General features: G+C 41.1%; 1 protein-coding gene across 2 annotated transcripts; it reads right to left on the bottom strand.

Moving 5' to 3' along the window:
• Positions 1 to 82: 82 nt before the first annotated feature.
• Positions 83 to 26,867, bottom strand: LOC126381826 (villin-like protein quail). Of its 2 annotated transcripts, none has more exons than XM_050031339.1 (17): positions 26,500 to 26,867; positions 24,620 to 24,709; positions 11,110 to 11,223; positions 10,212 to 10,420; positions 9,545 to 9,743; positions 8,794 to 8,988; positions 8,312 to 8,422; positions 6,912 to 7,208; positions 6,393 to 6,581; positions 6,063 to 6,149; positions 5,871 to 5,964; positions 5,249 to 5,488; positions 4,547 to 4,684; positions 3,766 to 3,921; positions 2,928 to 3,034; positions 2,409 to 2,594; positions 83 to 1,372 (listed from the first exon to the last, which is right to left on the bottom strand). In XM_050031339.1, exons 1-17 carry the CDS (start codon positions 26,512 to 26,514, stop codon positions 1,259 to 1,261), a joined length of 2,541 nt encoding a protein of 846 aa, XP_049887296.1. In that variant the 5' UTR covers positions 26,515 to 26,867; the 3' UTR covers positions 83 to 1,258. The 2 variants fall into 2 exon arrangements, with proteins under 2 accessions (XP_049887296.1, XP_049887285.1); XM_050031328.1 differs by lacking the exon at positions 26,500 to 26,867 and adding an exon at positions 25,799 to 25,948.
• Between the last annotated feature and the right edge of the window lie 795 nt (positions 26,868 to 27,662).

Genomic DNA, 27,662 nt, shown 5'->3' with positions numbered 1-27,662 from the left:
TTGTATATTGTAAAGATTATTAATTTTATCATAAAATTAATGCCTAGCTAATAAGTGCTACATTTGTGAAAAATAAATAACATTTAAAAAATCTTACTGTTTTATTTTTCAATTAATTCCACAATAGTTTTTTAATTACAATAAATAAATAACATTTGATGCGTTCATTATTCAACAAGTGGTAAAATTTGATATACGTAACACTACAAAACAAGTGATAATAAATGCATCACGATAAAATGTTGACGTGCGGCAATATCATAACACTGTGGCCATAACAAACTTACTTCTAATTGTTAAAATACTGATACATACGCTTAACTAACAACATGATTTAACTTATCGTATAAAATTATCCACTGAATATGATGTGCTTTGGGGCAGATCTTAGTGAAGTTACTGTGATTCTCAGAATCTAGCCACGAAACGAAGCGTAAAGATATCGTAAAACCGAATGTTCTTTTAAAATCCAAACTCCATTGTTTAACTATTGTGTCTGGTAAGCTGGGCCTTACCAGGTTAAAATAATTCGCGTCACTAAAGTAGACGGCGGATTTTAACGAAACCCAACTGTCAAACTGTCTGTGTCATAATAGTTCTTTGCAGACTCTGCGAAAGTAGCGACGCAGCCGCGCGACTTCTTTTGTGACATGGAATATATTTTAAACCTAACTTCTTTTAGTATTCGTTTTGTAATTAGGCGATAGTACAGTAATGGGAATGGTGCACATATGTCAAACAGTGAAAAAAATCCACACTATAGAATATGGGGTGTAAGTGGTATCGTAACGAATACTGAGAGGGATGATTCAGATCATGATTCTGAGTTAATATCAAGTGGAATTTTCCGTCGCATAAATTATGATTTTTTTTTTCAATTCTATACTTTTGTGATGGAAAATTCCACTTGATATTAACTCAGAATAATGAGAGCAATCATCACCCTAACTATTCGTTATTATGTCACTTACACCCCTTACAAGTAATACATATTGGTATTAGTGACACCATAACGATTACTGAGGGAAATGATTCAGATCATGACTCTCAGTTGATATCAAGTGGAATTTCCTGTCGGAAAATTCTAGTTGATATCAACTCAGAATCATCCCTCAAAGTTTTCATAACGATGTCGCTAACACCCTGTATAGAAATGACTTATCTAAAAAAGGTCATTATATAACCATTTTTACTATCTTATATTCAACGATGATAACAGTGTGTGTGATCAGTTGGTATATAAAAGCATGTGTTGTGTTCAGAACAAGCCGACAGCCTTCTTGAGGTCCTTCTGCTTCCAGTTGGGCAGTCCTCGGAACTCGCTGTACGGCATACCGAATGTGGACACGAAGTCGTCGTGAGTTAGATACAGCTGGAATAATAGACATTGAGTTAAGGTCAGAGGCTCCTGGAAAGGTTGAGGATGATCTGGTCCTGGACCCATGGATCTGGTCCACGAAAGTAGAAATGAGATGTGTCGAATAGCTCATAGGATTGGGTGTATGAGTAATATAGGTAAATAAATAAACATCTTTGCACGGAGCGGAGTACAAAGTGTACAGGTATTAGTCACTGTTAGGGTTGAGCTACATTTGCACCGCATCGCACTTCTATGTTTCTATCCTTTTCTGTCATACAGAACCGTAATTTGCGATAACATGACCGGGGCCAATCCTCGAACGCGGTGGAATCGAAGAGGTGCTCGGCACGGAAAAAATGCGAGATGGCAGAGCGTTGTACCACAAGGGGTAAAAAGGGGTTATTATTTATTTTATTATTTATTATTAAAAATAAGTACAGTACTTAATACTTTTTTTACAATTGACGGTGCAACAAAAACCAACTTTGGTTTGTCCGTACACCGACATTCACCATCGTCGCTTCCAATTTGCAACATAATATCATGCTCGAACAAATAGGTACAATAAATAAAGAACATGTAGGTGGTTAGTTCAGCTTATTGATCAGCACGTTTCCGCTTGAGTGGGTACCACTCCTTAGCCTTAAAATGAAGTACAAACAGCTTCAAATTATTAAAATTCCAATAACTTCGTAATTATGACCGATGAAAAGTCATCATCATCATCATCAGCCCATTAACGTCCCCACTGCTGGGGCACGGGCCTTCCCTATGGATGGATAGGGAGATCGGGCCTTAAACCACCACGCGGGCCCAGTGCGGATTGGTGGTTATTAACGACTGCTAATGCAGCCGAGACCAACGGCTTAACGTGCCTTCCGAAGCACGGAGGAGCTCGAGATGAAAACTTTTTTTTTTGTGGTCACCCATCCTATGACCGGCCTCTGCGAAAGTTGCTTTACGTCAACAATCGCAGACCGAGCGCGTTTACCGCTGCGCCACCGAGCTCCTTCGATGAAAAGTATAAACAGTTAATTGCACATGTTACCTCCTTGGCGAGTGGGTCGACATCCGGTGGCAGGTGTTCCTTAGGCCCTCGTAGGACAGCCAGCGGGTACTTCTCGTGCTGGTCGAAGCGGTTGGCGTTGTTGCCGCTCTGCAGTGCGCTGTTGCCGCCCTGCACTATCGCCTTGCCTTCCAGCGCGCTTACTATCGCACTGAACGTTTTATGACCCTGGTGGAGAAGGGAAATGTGTTCTAGAAGGTTTTTTATAACCCGTACGAATTAACTAGATACTCTGTGTCAATGGGGTTGTTTGCCAGTGAATGATTTTTATTATATCTTAGTCATTGTGTCGACATCAATCGTTGAATCACCTTTGAAATTTGCCTTATTATCGCGCAGTGAAAATATTAGCTTATTTAGATGGGATGTTTTCGTCAAAAGCCCAAATTCCGTTGGGAACAAGGACGAAATAAGATCCTTGGTTTTGGAGTAAATCTCTGAATCTGAATCTGACTGTAAAGATAAAATTAAATGAAAGGAAATCATGAAGCGATGGTTTACCTTCCACATAGACTGTTTCCAATGCGGGAAAAAGCCGGTGAAGTTGGGTGGCTCTCGACCCTGACTCAAGACCAGCACGGGCGTCTCGGGGTCTCGAGCGGCAGGATCTGATAAATAAATCAAACAAGGAAGTAAAATGTATTCAACATTTTTCTGTATGTGGAAAAATTAACAAATATAACATAGGTAAGAAAGATGGCGACAACTGGATATTTGCAAAAAGATTCTAAGATATTTTTGCGTTCACGGTAATGACAACATAAAGTCACGCCTGTTTCCCACCGGAGTAAGCAGAGACTGGAATTCCATTTGCTTCGATCCTGACATACTTCTCTTGCTTTCTCCACATTCATCAGTCGTTTCATATCATACACGCACGCCGGCTCAGAGTAGATCTTACTGAACCTTTTCTAGGACGTCTCCAATTTGGTCAATGTATGTCCTCCTAGGTCTTCCTCTGCCAGCCCTACCACCTACCTTCGCTTTATATACTGCTTTCGTAATCCTTTTATCCTTCATCTGCTCTAAGTGTCCAAACCAACTTAACATTCCCTTCTCAATCTTAGTCTCCAACATACCTTGTAGGTATTTACTATGTCTGCTAAAAGTGTTGACATACGGATGAAGCACGCGGGAGAAACGCAAGCCGACAACATCCTTGCATATTGTTCGATTCACAAACTTAACTAAAGCTCGGTGAGGTGTTCTCTAGCGTGAATGTACATGTGCCTACTCCAATTGGGATATAGTCGTGACCTTATGTTATGCTAACATAAGCACGAATGAGATTATCTCCCTGAGGGCAGTGTAGAAATTATATAACAGTATAGTTAGTTACCCTGCGCGAGGTATGTGTCGGCGATGTTGCGCGCGTCCTCCTTGGCGCGCGCGCAGCAGTGCGCACCGAGCCACACGAACACGGAGCAGTGCGCGTCCAGTACCGCCGCCATCTCCGGCGCCAGCTCGTACTGTGTGAACGAGATTATCTCCTCGACTGGTAAGTATATATATTGGTTAGTATCGACCAGCAAGACAATCTGAGGGCTTTAGACAAGTTGTAAATGTTCTTTGAAGTTTTTTTACGTATTTTTTTGTACATTTGTCGCAAGTGGCATTAATTACTGGCCAGCCAAATGGGGATCGCTGAGGCCTGCCACTCGGTAGATAAATTACCAAATACCGCCATCGTGGTCCAGTGGTTGAGCGTTGGGCTCACGATCCGGAGGTCCCAAGTTCAAATCTCGGCGGGGACAGCACAAAAATCACCTTGTCACTAGTTTGGTTAGGACATTACAGGCTGATAACCCGATTGCAAACCTGACATCAGCGGGCCTAGCACCGTAAGCACGCGACTCTTTCTCGCCGCGAGAGAGATCATCTGTCTCTTTCTGTGCAGTACTGTGAGAGAGTGACGGGTGACGTATGTCGAGGCGAGAAAGAGTCGCGTGCTTACGGTGCTAAGCCGCTGGGTTGCAGAGGGTGTTGATCCACCTCACAACCCACACGATAGAAGATGACGTACGAAGCTGTCCCTGAGGATTGTGAAATGATTGACTAAACTGCTTTATTGACTCAAATATAATTGTTACGTTTCCACCTTATTCCTAGCAGTAACTTACAAGAGTACTGTCCGGGCACGCCAAGAGACACGTAGAAGAGGCGCGGCGGCAGCGGTCGCTCCACCTCCTTGAGAGGAGACGCGACCAGCAGGTGCCGCCGGTCACCCAGCGCCGCCCAGAAGTTCGTCGTCTCTTTGCCTGTAAACATTTCGCAATGTTAATTGATAGAACATCCTAGTGATGATTTAGATAGGTATAATATTCCATGTGGGAGAAGATAAGCATATTTTTCTTCGTATAAATAATTATTATGTACCTAAGGTTATTGTGACTGCATCGGACTGGGAAAGATTGCCGAAGTACTAATTTGACTGGATATATGCACGATATGAGTTAATAAAATCAGTCATACTTATACGATAATCTGTAGGTAACAGGGGGGTTAAAATGGCCATAAGCAATTCATCTAAGAAAGCTATGTTGCAATTTGACATTTGCGCATATAAAAGTAAGTGCGCAATGCAAACAAAATGTCAAATAGCAATATTGCTAGTTTCTTAGACGAATTTCGATGTGAACATTTTAAACCCCAGATTATCATAATGACATAAGTGCCCATTTTTCGAAACTACAACAAATATGGTTCAATTCATTCAATTTCCTTTCTCGAAGCGGAACTGAAGCTGATAACTTTTAAAAAAAGAATATAGACTCCTTTCTAGAGCCTGTGAGCATTGTTCTAGGATCTAGAACATATTCTACCTTGCATGACGAGCGTGTGTTCAGCAGCAGCCATGTTCTTGGCGACCTCCCTCTCGTCCCCAGTGGCGGTGGCGGCGCACCACACCCACACTCTGGCCGCGTCCCGCACGATGTAGCAGGAGCCCCGGCCTCCGCTGCTCGCTGCTCCCTGCCTCACTTCCATCCCGCGCGCCTCGCGGGCATACTGTCCTGACACGCGGATCAGAGCACGTGACGGTGCTAGGACACGGCGGCCGCTCGCTGAGGTAATGATTTCAAATATATTTTAAGCATGCGTGTGTATAAAATACAGAAAAAAGACTGTAAGAAAGCACTGAGAGGACCGATACACGGGGCGGGGCTGTCACCAGGGTTGACGGGGTTGGTAATCCACCTCACAACCCACACGATAGAAGAAGACGGGGCGGGGGACACATTTTTTCTAGTCTTGAAAGGTAGTGCTTGTGTGGAAGTGTACCTAAAAGGCTTCAAAAACTATACTTACTTATTATCCTTATGATTATTTGTGGTAAATGATGACGTTGATGAAATCATAAGACTAAATGTCTGCTACCTTTCGAAACATAATGAAATTACCTATTTTCATAAAAAATATAGCAGCAGTGGAATAAAAGATTCTTACGGTCGATGTCTGTAGCGCTGCCGATGTAAGTGATCATGCGCCCCTTGAAGATTTGCAGGAAATGGGCCGGTTCCTTGCCTTGATAAATCCACGCCTAGAAAGACAATATTACGTAGATAACGTTACTTTGTCGTAGTGTTGGATAATAAAAGAGTTTTTTTTATTGGATAAAAGTAGTAAAGGAGAAGTTACCTGGACGGGAAGACGCCCCAACTTAACGTAGAGGTCTTTGGCTTCTTTGGCACCCAAATTCCTCAGATCATTTGGCGAAGAGCCACCCTGCAATTAAACCAAACAATTGTCTCATGCGGTGTCTGCTAGGTAACGCTATTGCGCTTGGCAGGCATCGAGTCAACCAAATACCATACGTCGTTTATTTAGGTGGACAATAACCGCCGAGTCTCTATAGGTCGTGCTCATCATCTCCCTAGCATTATCCCGTTTTTCACAGGGTCCGCTTACCTAACCTGAAGATACCTGTTGTCATAAAAAGATTAGAATTGTTGGTGATTTGATGATTACCATCCAGTAGTAGAGTATGGACTGGTCGCCGGTGGGCGCGTGGTAGGTATAGAGCGCGATGTAGGCATCGCGGTCGTAGAAGGCGGCGTTCTGCGGGCGCTCCAGCTCCGCCAGGGCGCCGCCCTCCTCGCCGCGGCGCCGCACGCGCCAGACGCGGAGCGCGCCCGACCCGTCGTCTGGCAGCTGAGCCTGAACATGGGTTACATTTACATCTTAGGATTACTGTCGGAATACCAAGTGATTCGTAAATGTGTGACATACGACAGAGTTATATCCTAATAATCATCTCAAGGTGTCACGTATTTTTGGCGTAGGCAGACATAGGCAAGAGAATTCTTCAGCATTTTTGGTATAAACAACGAATAAAAGTGATAACTCTTCTGATGTCTTCAATTGAATATTTTATTCGATTATAAGTTGTTTAAAAATAATCTGAAGGAAATGCCATGGACACAACGAAGAAGAACATGGCAGATACCATTTTAATCAGTATTATAAGCAGCCAGTAACTACAATTACCTCAGCAGCGAGCCAAGCATTGGAAGCAAGGCTGACGGCATCGAGCCTTGTAGTGGCGCACCTCGCGGCGCGCAGTCTGCTGTCGCGTCTTGCGTCACACCAGCGCCATCCGTGGAAGAGCGCGGCAAATTCCAGTGGCTCATGACCAGCAGCAGTGAGCGACACGGGCCCGGCCAGGCGGCGTGCGCGAGCCAGTCCGCGGGCCGCAGCTAGAGCGCCGCGCGCCGCCGCGCCGCCTGCGTTGGCTCCAACCCACGCCCACACGCCGCGACTGCCGCTGTCCACTACGTACACACCCTAAAAGAATGATACTGTGTTTAGAAATGGTTTCTGCTAACGCGAAAAGGAGAGGAGACGAGCAGAGATGTGCAGGAATCGATCAATTACTTCAAGAGCGAGACTGACGTGTGCGTCTTCAGAGTGTGTCTCGCTTTGATGGTAACTAGGTCTCGTTTATGCATCGTTCGTTGAGGCATCGCGACCTCCGGCACTATATCTAGATACATAATCAATAAATAGCGCATGACGACGCACCTTATTGGACGTTTTTGCATGTTGTTTTATGTCGGAAGTCCTACGCGACAGCATCTCGACGCATCGGTCATTTAGCACCACGTCTCCATTATTAATAACTACTTGTAGCACACATGGCCAGGATAGGGTAAGGTGGTGCAAGAGTGCGCAGGCGATAAGAGTGCGCATATGGCTCTGTGCAAAAACTGAAAGATATTTGCTGCTAATTTCAATCATGTTTTGAACACCTACTATGCCGGTTTACACTCCCCAAAAATAATCGCGATTGAGTGAAAACTGTGTCTCTCAGGTAAGCCCGAAGTTTTTTAATGCTTTTTATGTTAAATATCAACTATTTCAATGTGTGATTGTTTCAAAAAACAACCCACTACAAGTATTTGATTACAATTATTAAACAACCTAACATGTCAACTTGCCGCTCGAAAGAAATAATTATAATCGCTGCGCAGAGATGGTGCTAGTAAAGTCATTACTGCGATTTGAGAAAAAATGTAAGAGTGCGCACTACGAGGGTGTGTAAGATGGCGCGTGCGTACTCTTACACTACGGTGGATATTTTAGTGATTTCTAATTTTTATGCAATTTTTATTGACTTGCAGCATTACCAGAAGATAAAGGAAAACTGACCGACAAAATTGTCCACTTTCGTTATTAGAAAGAAGAAGCTCGTAAATGCGTCAATGGAGGTGAAGTAAGAGACTCCTGCACCACCTTACCCTAAAGTCAAAGACCCCAGCTTGTAATTTTTTCGAGCGCGGGATTTGCGGTTTCATACAAAACCTCGCACCCTGTCCCGTTTGTAACAAGGATTATTGTAAGTAGTGAGTTAAATAAACCATTTATGATTTGATCCTTGCGTCACTTACATCGTCAGCCAAGTCCTCCCGGTAGAGAGGCGCGCGCTTGATCTCCTCGAGGCGCGCCGCCGGCCTCTGTGAAGGCATGGTCAGAGGCGCCACTCGTGCCGGCTGGGTTGCCTGGAAACGGATGAGATTTGAGAGGATCGGTGTTTACTGTAACAAGGTGGTTTACCAGTATGCAAGATAGGCCAATAAGTACTTATGTTCAGCGCAACCAGGGAAACCTAACAAAATACCTAATTAAATAGACATGAACGAAAGACTAATGGGTTAACCCGCGTAGCTATAGCTCATAGCGGGTCGTGGAACTACAGAGCAGAACAGACAGGTCGATGTGGCGGCAGTCACAATGAGACACCAGTTTCTTTTGGGTCGCTTCGTTTGTACCCTAAGTATAGGTAATAGTCGTTGCCGCAAATACCCTGGCCACAGTCGTCCATTTCGAGGTCCCCTCGACGTAGTGTGCAGCATATTACTGAATTCGTTACCCTGTATAGTCTCGCGGGCCGCGGCGGGTCGGCGGGCGGGGCGGCGGGGCGCACGGAGCGTGCGCGCAGCTCTAACAACGCGTCTAGCAACGCGCGATCGCCCGCCGGCAGCGTCTGCTCATACCCGTCGTGCGCGATGGCGATGCGGCGCGCTGACATGCCCTTATCCGGGCCGCGGGCCATGCGGTACGCTATCTGTAGGACAAAAAAACGTAAAAGCAAACAGTCACTGTGGTCCTGTTACGGCTCACCATTATCATGTTGGTCTAACAGAAAGCTCAGTGTGGTGTGGTTATTTAGATCATCTTACGATGGATGTACTTCTGACTACCTCATTGGGATATAGTCGTGAGCTTATGTGAAATATGGGGCACTTGGGGCAGGTATATTTATACTCTGGAAAGCTAAAATGACCAGGAAGACATTGCTTCAAATTAGTTAAGAAACTAATTTTGACTTCAGAATTTTAGAATACTTACGTAATATTACATTGATATTTGAAGGTGAGTTTTACGTAATAGGTATATTGGAATCCTATAATCAATGTTTACACACAAAAAATCACACAGTGAACATAAGCTTCCTTTTCATAAGTCAATATCGTGTGCTCGCGAAATTTAGCCGTTTGGTGAAATATCTCGCGCTCGCTTCTATGACTAACGTGTCACCGCTTTATAGATAAGTATTAGGTAACTTCGATACACGGCGAATACCCGCTGCGGCTCAAAGATAACAGCCTTATAGTTCGAACCTTAGCGCCGAAGATCTTGTCGATGAGGTTGGCGGTACGTCCGAGCCACAGCACGAGGTTGGCGGGCGTGTCAAGCACGAAGACGCCATCGGCCGCCAGCTGCGACCACGACACCGGCTGCAGCTGCAGCAGCACCGGCCGGCGCCCGCGCACCACGTACAGCCGCGCGCCGCTGTTCATTGAGTTGCTACGGAGGATCCTGGGTGGGAACATTGTTTTTATAGTTTCTATGTCGGAACTAACTAGCAACCAGTTTCCGATAACTATAGGTACCTACAAGTTATAATGACTCAGAAGTGTTTGCGTGTTTTGGTGGAACGCTTTTTACATTGTGATTTTAAACAATTATTTATGTTTTTTAACTTCAGTGTACTTAAGTCTTGATGTAATTTGTTACGACGATTCCCTAGGTGTACCTACGTACAAAGCGTGGATTTGCTGTAGCGCGAATTATACGGGCGCGAATTATTGCGCGCGTTGAATTATACCGCGGGTTTCAATTAATCGATAAGCAAATGCTATCTACATAGCTATTAAGCAAAGCGTACAATATACTTAAGCGCCGCGCGCGATAGCAAATCCGTACCGAAGGCGCTTGAGTGGCTCCGGATTGTTTTGTTGATGATTTGGCCTCCTAGGACTACTGCGAGTATAATAGCTATTTTACCTGATACCATCTCTAAAGTAAGACAGCAGGCGTGGAGTCTCCTTGGTGGCAGCTTCCCTGTGGATGACGACGGGCGCGTGCAGGTAGGCCGCCAGCTGCGTGCCGCGGCGGAGCGCCACGCCCGACAGGGTTCCACTGCGCTCGCCCGCCCACGCGTGGATGTGGCGCTCTGGACACTCGCCGTTACCATTCTCTTTTATTTCACGACGCTGAAATGATACACACATTTATGATTCCTTCATAATTGGCTAGCAGCCCAAACATGTAAAGAAGGACGTTTTGTACAAGAGACGTACCAGCACATCGTTGAAACTTTACACTTCGACACAGTCCGAATACTTCATACAAGCAAACGAGCAAGACAGTCTGCGCATGCTCCTTTTCTTGTTAACGACTAACGAGTTGGTAAATTTAGCTAGGTTCTAATGTCCGTTCTATACGGAGTCATAGAAAAAGGACGGCAACTCTCCGCTCCCCACCAGTGGCTGAGCTAGGTTTACCTCACCTCTCCTCGGTCTTACTTTAGTCTTGAATCAAGGCGTCAGAAGTCACACACACAGATGTGTTAGTATTTGTGTAAAACGAAGTGTTTTGTATGAAGTGTCCGGGGTGTGACGTAGTAAGTGCGAGAAAAACAAAACTCCTTCTTAATTCTATGTTCAAAAAGAGAAGAATCATTTAATATGAATCGAAGTATCTGGGTCGAAGTAGCTATGGGTCTATACCCACTACACTATTAAATAAGATAAAATAAGTAAATAATTAGATTTTAAATTAACAATACTAACATAGTTTATTAAGCACAATTGTTATTAACCTACTAATAATCTATGGACTGTTATACATATTTGTGTTGGTCTGAAATAAACGTTATATTATTATTATTAATATAGCTCACGATGACATCAGGCCCCGCTGGCTGCCCCGGCAGCGAGCACGAGTACACCAGGTAGGCCTCCGCGTCGTAGAAGGTGCCGTAGTGGTTCCGCGGCAGCAGCTCCGTGTTCGTCTCCTGCAGATCACAAATACATGCATTGCATAAGCTCACGGCCATATCCCAATAAGATAGTCAGAGGTACAACCATCGCAAGGCGTGACGTCATCCATCACCTCTTTCTCAACGGTGAAGTCTCCGATTGTAATCAAGTCTACTCGCCGTTTTTGCTACAAATATTCAACATCAAGTAAACACTTTCAAGCCGGGAGCGTTCCGAAGGCGGGAGGTTTTTATAGGTAGGTACTAAGAAGTTAGGTACTATTTGATTTGATAACATAACATAAGCTCACGACTATATCCCAATTAGGTAGTCAGAAGTACATCCATCGCAAGATGAACTAAGTACCCACACCTCTCCGAGCTTTCTGTTAGATCAACGTGATAGGGGTGAGGGTGAACCGTATCGCGGTCTATAATGATCTAGCTAACGGTGTTAGAAATGAAAACTGTACTTAAGAAAAATTAAAAACTTATTAGTACAACTTGCAAGTCCGTAAGTTCACTTCCCGTTTGAGAAGCAATCCGATGAACCCTGAACGCTGTGACATTTTTTCCACAAATACGTAGATATTTATTAAGATTAATGATGCACCAGCAACAAGAGCAAGCCGGCTGGGATATTTTTGTAATATTGGAATTTATGCTGAACATCCTGGATGGCAAGATAGAAGGAAAGAACGGAAGGGGATCAAGAAGAGCTTACAGAATAAAGAAGATAGATAAAATACTTTATTGAACACAATGGACACAAGATACAGAAGAAGAAGAAGATAAAAAGGTTAGATAGACAAGAATGCTACACCGACAACAGCATGACTCTTAAGTTAATGATGATGACAGAAGGGTATTTGACTGGATCAAATATAAATTATAAAATGCTAATATAGAAATAGAAGTAATCTAAGATAATCAAAAATAAATCTCATTATTTTTTCGACTTATTTTCGAATTTTATTTATGATTTATTTAATATTAGTAACAATGAGTACGACGTTCTTATTTCCATACAAACTCCAAAGAAAACTTTCGTTTTGACCTTTCGTATAAAGTATTTTTAGAGGTGGAAACAAATTTATTTTAAAAAAAAACGACACAAAACACGGCACAAAACAAATCGGATATATTTTACAAAATTATAATTTACAAAAGAAATGAACGTAATCTTAAGAGCGCGCGCTTCGAACGAAAGAATAAAAAGAGGGGCAAGTGTTGGTTGGAGCGTCCTTATATAGCTTCGGTCGTCGGTGTTGCCATATGAGTAGGGGATGCCGCTAACAGTATCTTAATTGACTAGGTTGTCAAGTAGTCTATTATATTATACCTACGCGTTCCTACAAAAGTTTATAAGAAACCGTAAACTTTCAACATAATTATCTATTACATTACCTACATAACTAGATACTTACAAATTATTATTTATACTTAAATGAATACACACAATCATCGCAATTTGTTTACAAAATAAATGTGTTTTCTGTTTTTTTTACTTTCTAATGGATTTATAAGTTCATTACCATATTCTTTTGTTTATCTTGCATGTGGGTATGTTACAATCTGTTTAGACTCATTAACCTCCTAAGAACCAGATGCCTTTTAAAATCCAAATCCCATTGTTTAACTATTGTGTCTGGAAATCCGGTTCTTACGAGGTTAATTTTAAGCCGTTTCGATACGTACATATCGAGTACGAAGCACCATCATGATACATCTCTTCGTGCCTTAGGTAGTTAAGAGTTAGGTGGTAACGGCCTCCGTAGTCCAGTGGTTGAGCGTTAGGCTCACGATTCGGAGGCCCCGGGTTCGAATCCCGCTGGGGAAATATCACAAAAATTACGTGGTGATCCCTAGTTTCGTTAGGACAGGCTGAACACCTGATTGTTCGAAAGTAAGATGATCCGTTCTTCGGAAGGCACGTTAAGCCGTTGGTCCCGGTTACTACTTACTTGTAAGTAGTTGTTACATGAGTCATGTCAGGGGCCGTTGGCGGCTCAATAGTAACCCTGACACCAGAGTTGGTGAGGTTGGTACTCCACCTCACAACCCCCACGAGAGAAGAAGGTAGTTAGAGTCTAAATACGGAAAACCAAGCCCACCAACATAACATCGCTTCATGTTGGTAAAATAGTACTTACGTGTATAATAAATCTAAGAATTGCAATTACTGCAAAGTTAAATTAAAAAAATTAGGTCAATTACGATTTTTCCGCGGAAATGATCGACTAACAAATGTTGTTCGAATGACTCGTGGCTATTAATCTTGTCGGGTGCGCGAGCGCGGCTACCGTTATCAACTAATCAGCGACGCGGCTGCGATGTCCGGTGGATAATCTTTCATCTCAGTTGTCCGCCTACGCTTTGGTATTTCAGTCAAGTACGTATGTCTTGGTTTGGATGAGGTATTACACAAAAGCACACCCCGGACACTTCATACTTAACAACCTCGTTTTATATTGACATGTGTGTGTGACGTCTGAGGGCTACCAACTAAAATACCTAATTCAACCGACATGATTTACATAAGTATCTACTACTACTTACCCAAGATGATTTTATAATCTTCTTAGTATTCCTTATTCTATGACAAAAGTTGCACTGCACTCTATGGAAGTGAAACGTGGACTATGACGCAGAGAGACAGAGAGAGGTTGGAAGCGTTTGAGATGTGGTGTTGGCGAAGGATGGAGGGTATGAGCTGGACTGAAATGGTGTCAAATTAAAAAGTGTTGGAAAGAGTTGAAGAAAGGAGAACCATAATGAAGACTATAGAGAACCGGAGAGGAAATATGATTGACCACCTGATACGACACGATTCATTTATAACAAACATCATAGAAGGAAAAGTTTAAGGGAAGAGAGGAAGGGGTAGTCCTAGGAGAACATTTATGAAACAAATAAAAGGGAAGGTGCAGGTTGTGTCGTATCAGGGGGGTGGAGGTTTTGGCGGGAAGAAGAGAGGAATGGCGATTACTCCACCGACAAGAGCGCAGCTCTTAAATAAAGAGAGAGAGATGACAAAAGTTAAATAATATTAGACAACAAACTTCTTTTCTCGTGTGAGTTGTGAGATGAATGACCGACCTGATGAACGCAGGTCTCATGGTTACTATTAGGCCCCTGACATGGCTCATGTAACGAATACATACTTTCTTAAGTAAATAATAGCCGAAACCGACTTCTTAACGAGGAGCTCGGTGGCGCAGCGGTTGACGCGCTCGGTCTGCGATTGTTGAAGTTAAGCGACTTTCGCAAAGGCCGGTCATAGGATGGGTGACCATAGAAAAAAAAAGTATTCATCTCGAGCTCCTCCGTGCTTCGGAATGCACGTTAAGTCGTTGGTCCCGGCTGCATTAGCAGTCGTTAATAACCACCAATCCGCACTGGGCCCGCGTGGTGGTTTAAGGCCCGATCTCCCTATCCATCCGTAGGGAAGGCCCGTGCCCCAGCAGTGGGGACGTTTATGGGCTGGTGATGATGAGTCTGCAATGCCCTTAGGTAACCTCGGGATCATTGGATCGTGAGCTTATCCTTCAACCACCGGACCACAGAGGCTGTGACAACAAAATAAGACAATATAAGTATCAGAGCATGGCCCGCCAAAACTGGTACTTATTTCAAAAGGATCATGGTAAAATTATTGCAATGTATAAGTAATACCTATTCATAGAGAGTGCATTTTCCACGTAATCACATGTATTGTATTCCTTGCCCCGCATTAGCAAATAAATCACTTTTTCTTCCAAAAACCGTTCGTCGGACGACAGTGAATCGTGTGTTATTACTTACAGTGATTTACTGGATTCGCCCAGATGAGGCGGCGAGGCATACCTATACCTATGCATTGATGCATACCCGAGTACAATTACTGAGGCATGCCCTGGCGCTCACGACAACTGGATTAAGCCCGCGTTCGCTCACGACATTTATTACTTTTTATACACACACGCTTTCAACAGTTTATCTCAATCTTATTATGACGCTAGCGTTCGAGTGTTTTATAAGTTTGACTATGCAAGACTCATTTAAATAATAACAAAGTAACGACTGCTTACGATCATTAATTACGCTATTATTTCTTAACTGGTGGCTTAGACTGTATTCACGTCACGTTACCGTTTAATAATGTCGTTGAAAGTGCTTCATAATTCCTACGGTCAATCAAAGTAACATCATTATTGGCTTTACGACACAAAACTTTCCAAGGCTTTGTGTCTTCACAGCAGATTGTTCTGAAAAGTGTATTGCTAGAAACGATATCTTGATAACAATAATCAATCATTTTTATTTTCTTAATTTCAAACGGCCTAGAGAAAATAAATAAATTACGTTTTACTTTTACAACATTATTACGAGAGATAGTTAATTTATTTGCATGGAGAGTATAATAATATTACGAAAATGCATTTATTATGAGTTTAGTGAGTGTGCTGTTGGACGTTATCGTCAGATCTGGTAACAGACCGCTGTGTGCGCCTGCGTCTATGGCGTACGAAGTAATTATGCAGTGCGCCCCATCGGTAACGACTGAGACCACAGACCGACAAGTCAGTGTCGGAGCTAGGTACCAGTCAATACGATCGTGTGGTACATTGAATTGTTTTCTTATCAGTGTATGAGATAATAACCTGTCAGGGTGGATGAGGTTGGTAATGCACCTCACTACACATACGATAGAAGAAGTGCATCAGACGCACAGTTATGGTTCCTTCCCATTAACAACAAGACCCAGCATACTCTCAGCATACCCGGGTATACCCAGTATATAAAAGTAACTTTTTGTATCAGTATCAGGGGGGTTAAAATGGCCACAATGAAGCAATTCATCTAGGAAAGCAATATTGCAATTTGACATTTTTTTGCATTGCACAATTAGTTTTATATGCGCAAATGTCAAATTGCAATAATTTTAAGCCCCCTGTCGGTAACTGGAATTGGAATAAGAAATATTTAATTTGCTAAACTTTGTAGATCGTTCCCAACCACTGCCAATAAGGTGGGACTCTTTCTTTTATAACATATCATAATAGACCGATTTAAAATAGACTATTTTTTATTATAAAACCAAATCTAGAAGTGGTCCTGTCCAATCTCTACAAAGTATTTCGATTGTTTTGCAAAACAGCAACAATTACTATCGGAATATGTAAGTAGTATTCAGTCTATTTACTATGATGATGCTGTTACACTGTGGAGATGGCATTCTTTCTTACAATTACTAAGATATATATCTTCCTTGCGCATACCTACCTATGATTATGGTAAAATGCTTATTTGCTAGTAGAAATTGAACGACAAGCTAGGTATGTTAGGCATCTACTGGTTAACTTAGTGCTGCTGTTAATGGAAACTTAAACATATAATAAGGAATAATACTACGTATAGAATGGCAACTCTCCGCTCCCCGCCAGCGGCTGAGCTAGGTTTACCTCACCTCCCTCGATCATAGTTCAGTCTTAAATCGTATGGTGTCAGACGTCACACACACAGATGCGCGTGTACGATAATGTCAATGTGTAGTGTCTGTGTAAAACGAGGTTTTTTGTATGAAGTGTCCGTGGTGTGCCTTTTGCTACATGGATGAATTCGCGTGCAAAAGCCAAATACTGATCTAGGACCCGTTACATCATTCCTGCATCTTCCATCTTCTGTTGTGTGGGTTGCTGGCCGGATAATCAACCACAGAAACCGTGGTGTCAACAACAACATAACCCAACTTTAACTAACCAAAAAAACTAATCACTTACTTTTTACTAAACGTCAAAACACGAAATTATTATTCAAATTGTATAAAAAAACACACTATGACATCAATGAAAAACATGATAAAATGTACTAATAATACTAATAATAATGATGATAATGTGTAATGTATGTATGTGTGTGTATGTGTAATGTTATTATTACGTTTTTCTTTATTAAAATCGTAATCGTAAATAAGTTAAATAGAAAAAAGAAAATGGTTTTCGTTAGTTTTAGAATTTCATAATTTATCTTGAACCCAGTACATGACCCAATTAAGGTACATCCATCGAAAGATTAGACCAACGTCACAGAATTTATGCAGTAGGTACCGAATACTATATTAATACGTTCAACGTGATAAGTGGTGGCTGCATCGCCGATGCCAGCCGACAGTGTTAGTGAAAACCTTGAAATGTTCTCTTAATGTGTGTGCAACAAATTGTTTATTATTAATTCCATAACAATTCGGTTATGGGAGTGTATAGATGTGGTAATGTATAGTAAGCGCGGTAAAACGTTTCGGTCGCGGTCCGCCGGCGCCGGCGCAGGTTCCTATTCCGGCTAGCGGTACCGCGATGTAGGTGACTCAGCCGTCACAGGCATCTTCCGGGCCCTCTACAAAGTCTAGAACTTGCTAAATCCTGGTTTACATTGACATTTAATAATAACTTTACTTACGTATACTAAAATAACTACTTATAGACTTATATTTGACTGTTATTTAAGCTTGAAGGAACATACATATACCAAATATTATGTGTCCTGCTCCCTGAGATACAGGTCTCCTAGTTCAGGTAGCAGGGTTATACTTCTGTAGCATTTGTGTGTCCTAGCTATAGAATCCAATGTTGTGTGGATCTTTTTCTATGACAATAAACATTTTTTTTTATGTTCAACGTTTAGTTAACTTAAATAGATAATTTGCGCTTACGTAACAGTTAGAACGGTTACCCCGGTGGGAAATAGGCGTGAGTTTATGTATGTATGTATGTAGAACGGTTACAGGTGATGACAATGCGTGAATAAACACCGCGGCACAGAAGTGTACGATAATATGAAAATAATGGACAAAGAGCAAATTGTGATAATAGTGTAAACCTGGCCTACACGATTTGATTGTTGTTCGCGCCCATTCGTCACAGACCTCTCGCCGCGCAGCGCAGCCGTCACGGTTGCTAAAAAACCTGCAGTTTTGTTCACAAATAGATGTTCATGCTTCTTTTTGAACGGCCCAGGCCAAAATTTAGCTAGATTCATTGAACAGTGACTCAGTGGTTGGATTCATAATTGTTTTTTTTATTGGAATAAAGCTGTAAAAAACCTTTTTTAAATCATCTATGATATTCAAATTATTTATTTTCAGACACAGGTCCATAGATGTTAGTAACAATGCAAACGATAGGATATTGCACTGCAGAGAGAGTTGAGTATGCTCCATTATCGCCCTTATGACGTAGATTCAAAAATGTTAAATTGACCATCAACAAGTTTAATTACGTTGAATAAATGATTCTGATTCAATTCTGTGGTATACTCAATATCGTCTTCATGGTTGATTAAGGAGAGATTGGAAGAATGTACCCAGCTGCGTGACATAATATAATACAAGGTGTTAGTGACATCGTAACAAATACTGAGAGGGATGATTCAGCTTATTATTCTAAGTTAATAATCAATTGGAATTTTTCATAGCAAAAGTATAGTATATACTGCTCATTAGACGGATATTGCGATTAGCCACTGTTGGAGTCTTAACATAGGATTATCCAATTATAATTTCAAATACGCAGACTTCACCGATAGTATCTAAGCTATTTACTTTCACACTCAATAAAATATAACAAACAGATCAATACAATACGTTCTCTTCTTCTATCTTATGGGCATGGGTTATGAAGTGGATAACCAACCCCATTAACCCTGGTGTCCAGGTTATTATTGAGCCGCCATAGGCCCCTGACATGGCATGGTTCTTGTAACGACTTCGCACTTATATTAGTATACTTTCTTACATCAGTAAGTAAGTAGTAACCGGAACCAACGGCTTAACGTGCCTTCCGAATCACGGATCATGTTACTTTTGGACAATCAGATGATCAGCTAGTAATATCCTATTCAAACTAGGATCACAAAGTGAATTTTGTGTTGTGTCCTTACCGGAATTCGAACCCGGGACCTCCGGATCGTGAACACAACGCTCAACTAATGTTACATAGAGGCCGTTACTACATTGATTGGTAGCAATATATATAGAAATCGCAATAGAAAGTGGTTGAATGTATCGTAAATGTATGAAATTCGTGGCAAATCATTCCGAGTTAGTAATTACAGGCGGTTGTATCGGCTGAGTAACGCAGGCATCTTGCTGCAGTTTTATATCATGTCGGTTGCATGGGACTTTCTCTCCGTCTTGTCTATGCTAATGAGGGCAGTGCAGCTGGACGCTTTGTTTGAAACTAGGGCTATTGCATTGTAGGTTTTAGCTTTGGATCATTGTATTTATTCTCATTGCAGTAGTTATGTGTTAACGGCCTCCGTGGCCCATTGGTTGAGCATTGGGCTCACGATCCGGAGGTCCCGGGTTCGAATCCCGGTGGCGACATCACAAATATCACTTTGTGATCCCTAGTTTGGTTAGGACATTACAGGGTCACCTGATTGTCCGAAAGTAAGATGATCCGGGCTTCGGAAAGCACGTTAAGCCGTTGGTCCCGGTTACTACCGACTTACAGATGTAAGAAAGTAATCGTTACATGAGCCATGTCAGGGGCCTTTGGCGGCTCGATAATAACCCTGACACCAGGGTAGACGAGGTTGGCAATTCACCTCACAACCCACACGATAGAAGAAGAAGTTATGTGTTTATTAGGAAAGGTAGGTGATTTCACCATGTTGGTTCTAGATAGATCCTGAACTTTTTTAGTAAACTTATAAAGTTAGCAAGTGATTTTGGTAAATCTACCTAACTAGCTAGGTAAAATATTATACATATGTATGTCATTTTTTCTAATGTCACTACATCGTAACGAAAACTTTGTGGGATGATTCACACCATGATTCTGAGTTAATTTCAAGTGGAATTTTCCGTCTCAAAAGTATGGAACTGAAAATAATTTAAAAAAAACACTAAAATTATCATGAATTTTCCGAGCACTTGATACCAGAATCATGGTCTGAATCATCCCCCTCAGTATTCGTTACGACGCCACTAACGCCCTGTATAAATTCACAGATACATCCCACCGGCGTGGTAAGCAGACTATGGAATTCCATTTGCTTCGATAATGACATGCCTATCTTAATCCCTCAACATTCAGTATTCAGTACCTCCTGTGTACCTAGGTATTTGATAAAGTAGCTAAAGTAAGAAACTTTTTAATTTAAACTATATTTGTCCTAATTCGCAGTGTGTCACTTTCTAAGACGACATAAGCCACTCCTGCTTACTGTATTCTGTCTTTAACAATAAAAGCTTTGTACTAATGTAATTTAACGTCTTTTGCAGTCAAATGACATCAATCACTTTGCTCGATACTTTCTTCTTTCACTATAATACCTAGTTCTATTTTCTCCATCATAAATCATGGTTGTCGTGGCGATCGCGTTAGCGCTAAAGCTCGCTCGTGATTCGATTACGCAAAACTCTCCACTTTGTAAAGTGTTAAAATGTTGAACGAACAATCGTTATGGTACTCGTGAATTGTGCAATAGGTCTAGATGACTAGAGGTTGCGATGTTTTCGTTTTAAGACGATAAATGGGTCCGAATTAAGAAGGCGATTTGTCGAAATTTAAAAAAAATAGATCTTTTGTTTTTAATAATTATAATATCTAGTTGGGACATAAATGTGATGAGTGATTAATTTTTAATGTCTTATGTTACAGCGTGTTATACGTATTGCAACATTATAATCTCTGTAATATATAGATAATATTACTTACATAAGTTCACGACTATAACAATAATAATCGGCCTACGAACGCCTTTAAAAGTCCGGGACGCCGTAGGCACGATATCGAGACAACAGACCATTATTGTAGTAGTAATAGGAAAACTTAGGTATAAGTATAGTGTTAAAAACATACATTTTTTTTACTAGGGGCAAGAATACGAACCCATTGCGCTAGCATGGGGGAGGGGGTTACTATATTCTTTGGAGTAGTCACAGCTCAAGATGAACTCTAAATATCCACGACACACCGAGCTTTCTATGTGAGCTATGTAGATAATCATATTCTTATCAGTCATCGATTTTGAGATTATACCTAATGTTGGCCACCAACCCGCATTGGAGCAGCGTGGTGGAGTATGCTCTATACCCCCTCCGGTTGATTGAGGGGAGGCCTGTGCCCAGCAGTGGGACATATATAGGCAGTTTATGTACCTAATGTTGGCCACACATAGCACTGTGACATTAGACAAGTGAATACCTAAGGCCATAAAATTAATTAAAACTAAATGCTATACGTACCTACCTAAGTAAATGCCTGTTACCGAAACCGCATTTTAAATTTAATATTTCGTGGGAATGAGCGAGTGGTTTGTCAGTTTGTGCGACCTTTCACACGATTCCCAAACTGAACAGTAATGAAATCCGGAGATGAGATGTTTTTGTTCGCGGAGTTCCGCTTGCTTCTCACGCCAACCATTTGATACCACGTGATCAAAATCTGTTGTAACACAGGTAAATAACAATGTAACAGCTATTGCGAAATTATTCACGAATAATTAATGAGGCAACTATGCAATACAATTTTGTTTTCTTATTATTCACGATCCGGAGGTCCCGGGTTCGGGACATATCACAAAATCACTTTGTAAGCCCTGGTTTGGTTAGGACATTGTAGGCTGATCACCCGATTGTCCGAAAGTAAGATGATCTGTGCTTCGCAGCTCGTTAAGCCGTTGGTCCCGGTTACTACTTACTGATGTATGTACGTAGTCGTTATATGAGCCATGCATGCCAGATGCCTTTGGCGGCCCTGACACCAGGGTTGATGAGGTTGGTAATCCACCTTAACCTACCTACATAATAGAAGTTTATATTAGTTATGAAAAATAAAAACAAAATCTTTTTACGATTGTCGAACTAGATTTAATAATAAAAACTATCATCTCAGGCTACCTAGATGCCCGAGATTAGCCTATTGCATCAACTTGGCTATTTAAGTCTAGACTGTGCTGAAGAATTACGTAACAAAAACAAATGGTTTTCTAAACCGTGAACCTATTATAAAGCGAATTTAATGTTTCTTTAGTCAGCTGGGGGAATAAAATGGCCACATCGAAACAATTTATCTCAAATTTATCTAAAAAGCAATATTGCAAGTAAGTAGACATTTTGTTTGCATTGCGCACTTACTTTCATATGCGCAAATGTCAAATAGCAATATTGCTTTTTTAGATGAATTGCTCCGATGTGGCCATTTTAACCCTCCTGTTGTTAAGTATCCTCCAGTTCGATAACCAATACGTGGCCTGCAGTCTTCATACGACATAATCTGGCTTATTGCCCATGTAGATCTATTATATTGGAGGGGGTTTAAGTCCTAAGTTACTGTTGCCTTTTTTCTTTTACGACTTCCCCCGGATGATAAAATATGTAATCGCACTTTACGGTCTTCCTTTTCCTATTTTTAGTAAGCGTAGCTTTCTGCAGAATGGAGTAACTGTTTTAGTTTAATTTTATCTGTGAACCGAGCAACAAGCAGCCTAGTCACGGGGTACGACCGCTATTCGGTCGGAACGTGCAATCTGAACTCAGTATTTTTTATTATCGTTTTAATCGGTGATGCACTGAAAGATATAATACATTGAAATGAGAGGGTCGCTTCATTATATATGGCCCTCAACTAAAATGCCAGTCGTGCGTCTGTTACTGCCGCTCTCGCATTGGACTGTACAGCCATTTTAAAAGCTGTCACAAGTCTTGTGAAGACAAAAGACACAAGAACGCTGCTTGAATCATGGCATCTGACAATGTTTCCCTAGGCACTACTGCCTCAAAGCTAACCCAAGCTAGCTAAGCTATAACTCCGAAAGACATAATATTATATAACGTTTTTCCAGATCAGTGGATGGAGTAGCTCCTTGACTGATTTGATTAGTAACGTAGCGGTTCATTTACTTTAGATTGTTAATCACTCTGTAGAGGAATGTACGGTCACGAGCATTAATATCTATACACTTTGATACCATGTCACATTAACTTTTTTGACAAATTGAACTGTATGTCTCACTAAATGTCAAATATGTTAGTGCGACAGATTCCTAAACACATTATATTGCTCATGACTGTACAAAACTCAAACCCGAACTTTATCATAACGCTTAGCACATAATAAGATAATTCTTGGTCCTTAAACGAACATAGGTAGCATCTTTCGAAACTTAGGTAAGTAGTTAATTTTGTTCCTTTTATTCTGTCTTCAGTAATACATTTTTGTCAGACGCTAAGTTACGAGTAGTTAAGACTGTCTAGAAGGTGGTCTACTAAACATAAAGCGTGTTCCGAGAACTATAATTCGCATGCTAATTGCAGTTTTACCACTATACACATGTAGGTATGTTTGTAGGTACCTAATTACCTATATACCACACGCTTTGTCCTCGGTGAAAGTAAGATTACGAACGAAACGCAAAGTATGAAACAGAATCGAATGCTCTTCGCGTGATAGGTCAGTGTGTGGTACAGAGAAATCACCGGTATTTGCAATGAGAGTGCCTAAATTGCTTAGGTACCTACCTATTGTATTGTATGGTTTATAAGCTTAGAACAAGCACCGAAAAAGTACCTGTTTTAATTGATGAAACCGTTATTATTATTATTTTTATGATTTTAGTTTGTTTTTCTTTTTTTATTAATGATTTTTGATCTTGTTTTTCTTTTTTTTTGTTTTGTTTTTATTTTCTTTTTTCTGTGTATGATTTCCGCGCTGTCTTGTGTTGAATGTGATGTACCTGTCTATCTGTGTCTGTGGTGTCCTGAAGAAATAAATGTTTCTTTCTTTTCTTTTAATTAACACAGGAGATCCTAGATATTGGCAATGTAGGTACCTATTTAATACGACTATAAATATTACGATGATTGCGTGTTGGTCCATTTATGAACGATTTTACGTGAAAGTTCTCTAACATAACAAAAGTTAACAACTATTCCCAATTGGGGTAGTTTCTCTAGTTCGCTACGGAGAGATCATGAAATACATAATTCAGTTTCAATTTCTTGATACGTAATTCTTACCTAGTGCATAATAATCCCAATATATCTAGGGGTGAGAATAGGTCAAGAACTACCAATGGTTCATCGGATTGTTCCTTACAAATCTCCCAGTGCTTTATCCTGCGATTACGTCACGCATCCCCGAAACAGTCCGTTTCAGAACTCAGGATATATATTTTCCATACGCAATAATAATAATATCTTCAAGATAGGTACCACAAAGATACTTTTTTCCTTACTTGACATAATAATTTAGGAATCCAGTCAATCAATCTATCAATAATACTTTATTGCCCAACGACATATACATACGAATAAAAACATAAGCACAATAGGCGGCCAAAAACTGAAATACCCCTTACTAAGTGATGCTAATAGTGAAAAGGATTGGCTTTGTTTTGACTTTATGAGTTGCAGGCAAAAAAAATGTTAGGAAAGTATGATAAATACCGTGATTCTCCAGACGAGGAAGGTGGTCTGGTCGCGCGGCACTGTGCGGAAGGCCGCGTCCGCTGCGCGCGCGCTGCCGCCCTCCTCCTCCTGCGGAAACACAACCACCACGTTGGAAACCCTCCGTAATCTCGGCGAACCACCACTGCTCAGTAAACTTGATAACGTTGCCAAATGTTTATCCACTACACTGCTACTTTTAGCGCGAGCTTTCCCGGTTTGATGCATTATTCTGTCAGACCGCGAGATGGATCTATATTGCAATGCTCCGTGCCAGACCAACGGTCCGCACGTCATGCTAGTGAGCCTTCATCCACGAACTGATCTGTTTACGGGAGTAGCCAGTTTAGTAAACATGACTCCATAAGCCACAAATCAAGATTAGCCCTTAGTAAACAATGACATCAGTTTAGTTCAAAGATAATCCAATTACTATGTAAACTTGGTTTATGCTGTGGGGTTAACAACGCGTGACATGGTTAATATACTTCCTAATAAAGTTATAAGTAAAGGTAACGGTGTGTGAAGATGATTGGAATTGAATGGAACAAACCCTTCCATTAGGATAATGCAGCCAGGGTTGGGTCACTTGCTATGGTGTAGTAATATACAAGTCGGCAGGGTGCGCCAAGGCCGCCGCTGGCCAAGTCAATACATTCGCCGGACAAATAGAACGATTGATATACGCAATCTAGGCTAGTCTCACAATGCTGGGTGCGCCCGATTCAGATAAGTAGTCACTGAATAAAGATTCCGTGTAATTTATTGATTAGATTTTTTAAAGAATGCCTGTATTTGATTTTATTTGTAAACATGAAGGTATCTACTTATTCTTGATTACATGTAAGGAAATCGCGTTGAAAATTAAGTTCAACGTTGGTAAGTAAGTAGGTATCATGACATGAAAAAAGAGAAGTTAATTGTATTTAGAACAACGGAATAGAAACTTAAAAACATTTATTCTAAAATGACAAAACTTGATAAGTTATGCACTTTCACAGACGGAACAAAAACAAAAATTGCTTAATTACAATTGTAGAACTCTTCTAACTTATATCAGATACCGCCGGAAGATTAACATGGAGATAAACACAACAGCGGTTGGTTTTAAATTTAGCGGACGTCACGGACCGAATGTAATGGCACTATCTCACTGTTTGTAGACAAAAATGTGGTTACTTGGTCAGCTCCTATCTCCAGGATATGCATTCTCGTGTGGTCAGGGGCACACTGGTCCCATCACCGCTCGCCGCCGCCACTGCCGCCCGTTCGCAACGTAACAGCTATCACTATCTACCGCGAGACACAACACGACTGCAGCGTCCGTACAGTCCCCACAGACTAACCACCGGTCTCCGCGTCACGTGAAAAAAAGAAAATTGTTTCACGCTTCTTGCTCTTACATTATTTTAATAAAACCGAGAGAGGAATAAATTAATTCTCGCGAAAGTCTGGGCGGCCGTCCGATTGATGCGGGTGCAATCGCGTTTTCATCTCGTCTTTGTAACGACTCAATTATCAATTTAAGTACTGGTACTGTTTGTTTTTAGTGTCCTGAAGCGAATTGCTACCTACTTACGCCTTTGTGACTGTTATTATCTCAAATTCATCTTTTTGCCAGTCTATTATTTAACAGTCACTTCATCGCTTTCGCATAGTAAAACAGGAGTCATCAAGTGACAATAAACTACTTAATACTACGCAAATGATAGGTACCTAGTTAGTAAATCCAATAGAGACCTAGGTGAATAGCTGGAAATTGGGTCCGAAACTTATACGAGACAGGTGTAAGCGTATCCTTCTTACATATAACTAACCTGCAGCAATACACAACGATAATTATGCACGTTCAATTAAAATGCATTGAATAGACACCTCACCTGATATCCATCCATCAGCGAGCGGCTCACTTTCTTATTGCTGGTATTTTATCTCGATCAGCCTCCTGGCACATCAAATTACGGTTGAACACTTCGGCGTGTTACTGGAAACTAGAAGCACGTACCTCTCTAGTACCTAGACGCTATATACCTACACAGGTAATAGGTATTAACATTTTTAGTTTGAAATAGGTAGTTTCAGTTTCGTTTGGAATATTACAGGGAATCTAGGGTTGTCACATCACAATACAAAATACTTTGAGCTCACAGATAAACAAAAAGAGACAATAAGTGGCCTTATTACTAACAAGCTCTCTCTTCCAGGTAACCCTTGGCTATGGGCGAATCACGTCAACGTAGGTGGAAGGTGGAAGCTGGACTGATGAGATGAGGTATGGTGGACGGGACCTGCGGATCGCGACAGGATCCACGGTTCGACGCGTGCTTTGTCCATTACTCGGACTCGCTTTCGTCCATACACAGTGTGACGTCATCTACACAATATTGTTATGATTATGACAGTAGGTACCTACCTCACAATTACATACCTAATGTCTATTACGTTGTGTTATATTAGCAAATAAATACGAAAAATTAACTCTCGAGTCAATGACGTTCTTATACTGGTTAAAACCGTAATTATTTACCATTTCTTTAGGGCATCATGGTACCCTGGCTATACTTACATATATTTATATCGTCGCGTTATAGTAAAAACCACATAAATGCTTTTTTGAAAAAGCACATTCGGATACGATTTTTCTTAACAAATCCACGCAATAGACAAGCTAGTTTCAATTCACGTAAAAAATGTGGCCGGTGACTTAACCTGGTTTGAAATTAATTGCAAGAAATCGAGGTTTTGTTGAAGAAAATTACATCAGAATGTGATATCAAAATAGGCGCTAACGTGTTTTTTACTAAAGTCGACGATACGCAGATATTATATCCTACCACTTGCAGTGTCAACGTTTCAGCAAATATGAATCGGCCCTGTGGTGAGTACCAAAGATATCATATTAGTTATCCAATAAATGGCATTTCGACATAAACCTCTAAATGCTGCCGCAAAATTGCACCGTACAATGCAGAAGAATAGAATGGTCTTCTACTAGAGATTTCTGGTTTAAGCTGAATTGTCTGTCTTGTGATAATCTAATAAA

The sequence above is a fragment of the Pectinophora gossypiella genome, chromosome 1 (assembly GCF_024362695.1).
Source record: "Pectinophora gossypiella chromosome 1, ilPecGoss1.1, whole genome shotgun sequence".
NCBI lineage: Eukaryota > Metazoa > Arthropoda > Insecta > Lepidoptera > Gelechiidae > Pectinophora > Pectinophora gossypiella.
This window is presented reverse-complemented; position numbering and strand designations above follow the sequence as displayed.

Coding starts and splice junctions, on each gene's coding strand:
- LOC126381826 (XM_050031328.1), bottom strand. CDS start 25,828: ATGCATATCCTGGAGATAGGAGCTGACCAA. Junction 5,489..5,870: donor CAGCGCTACAGACATCGACC/GTAAGAATCTTT, acceptor TCATTACCTCAG/CGAGCGGCCGCCGTGTCCTA. Junction 3,922..4,546: donor CGTGCCCGGACAGTACTCTT/GTAAGTTACTGC, acceptor TATACTTACCAG/TCGAGGAGATAATCTCGTTC.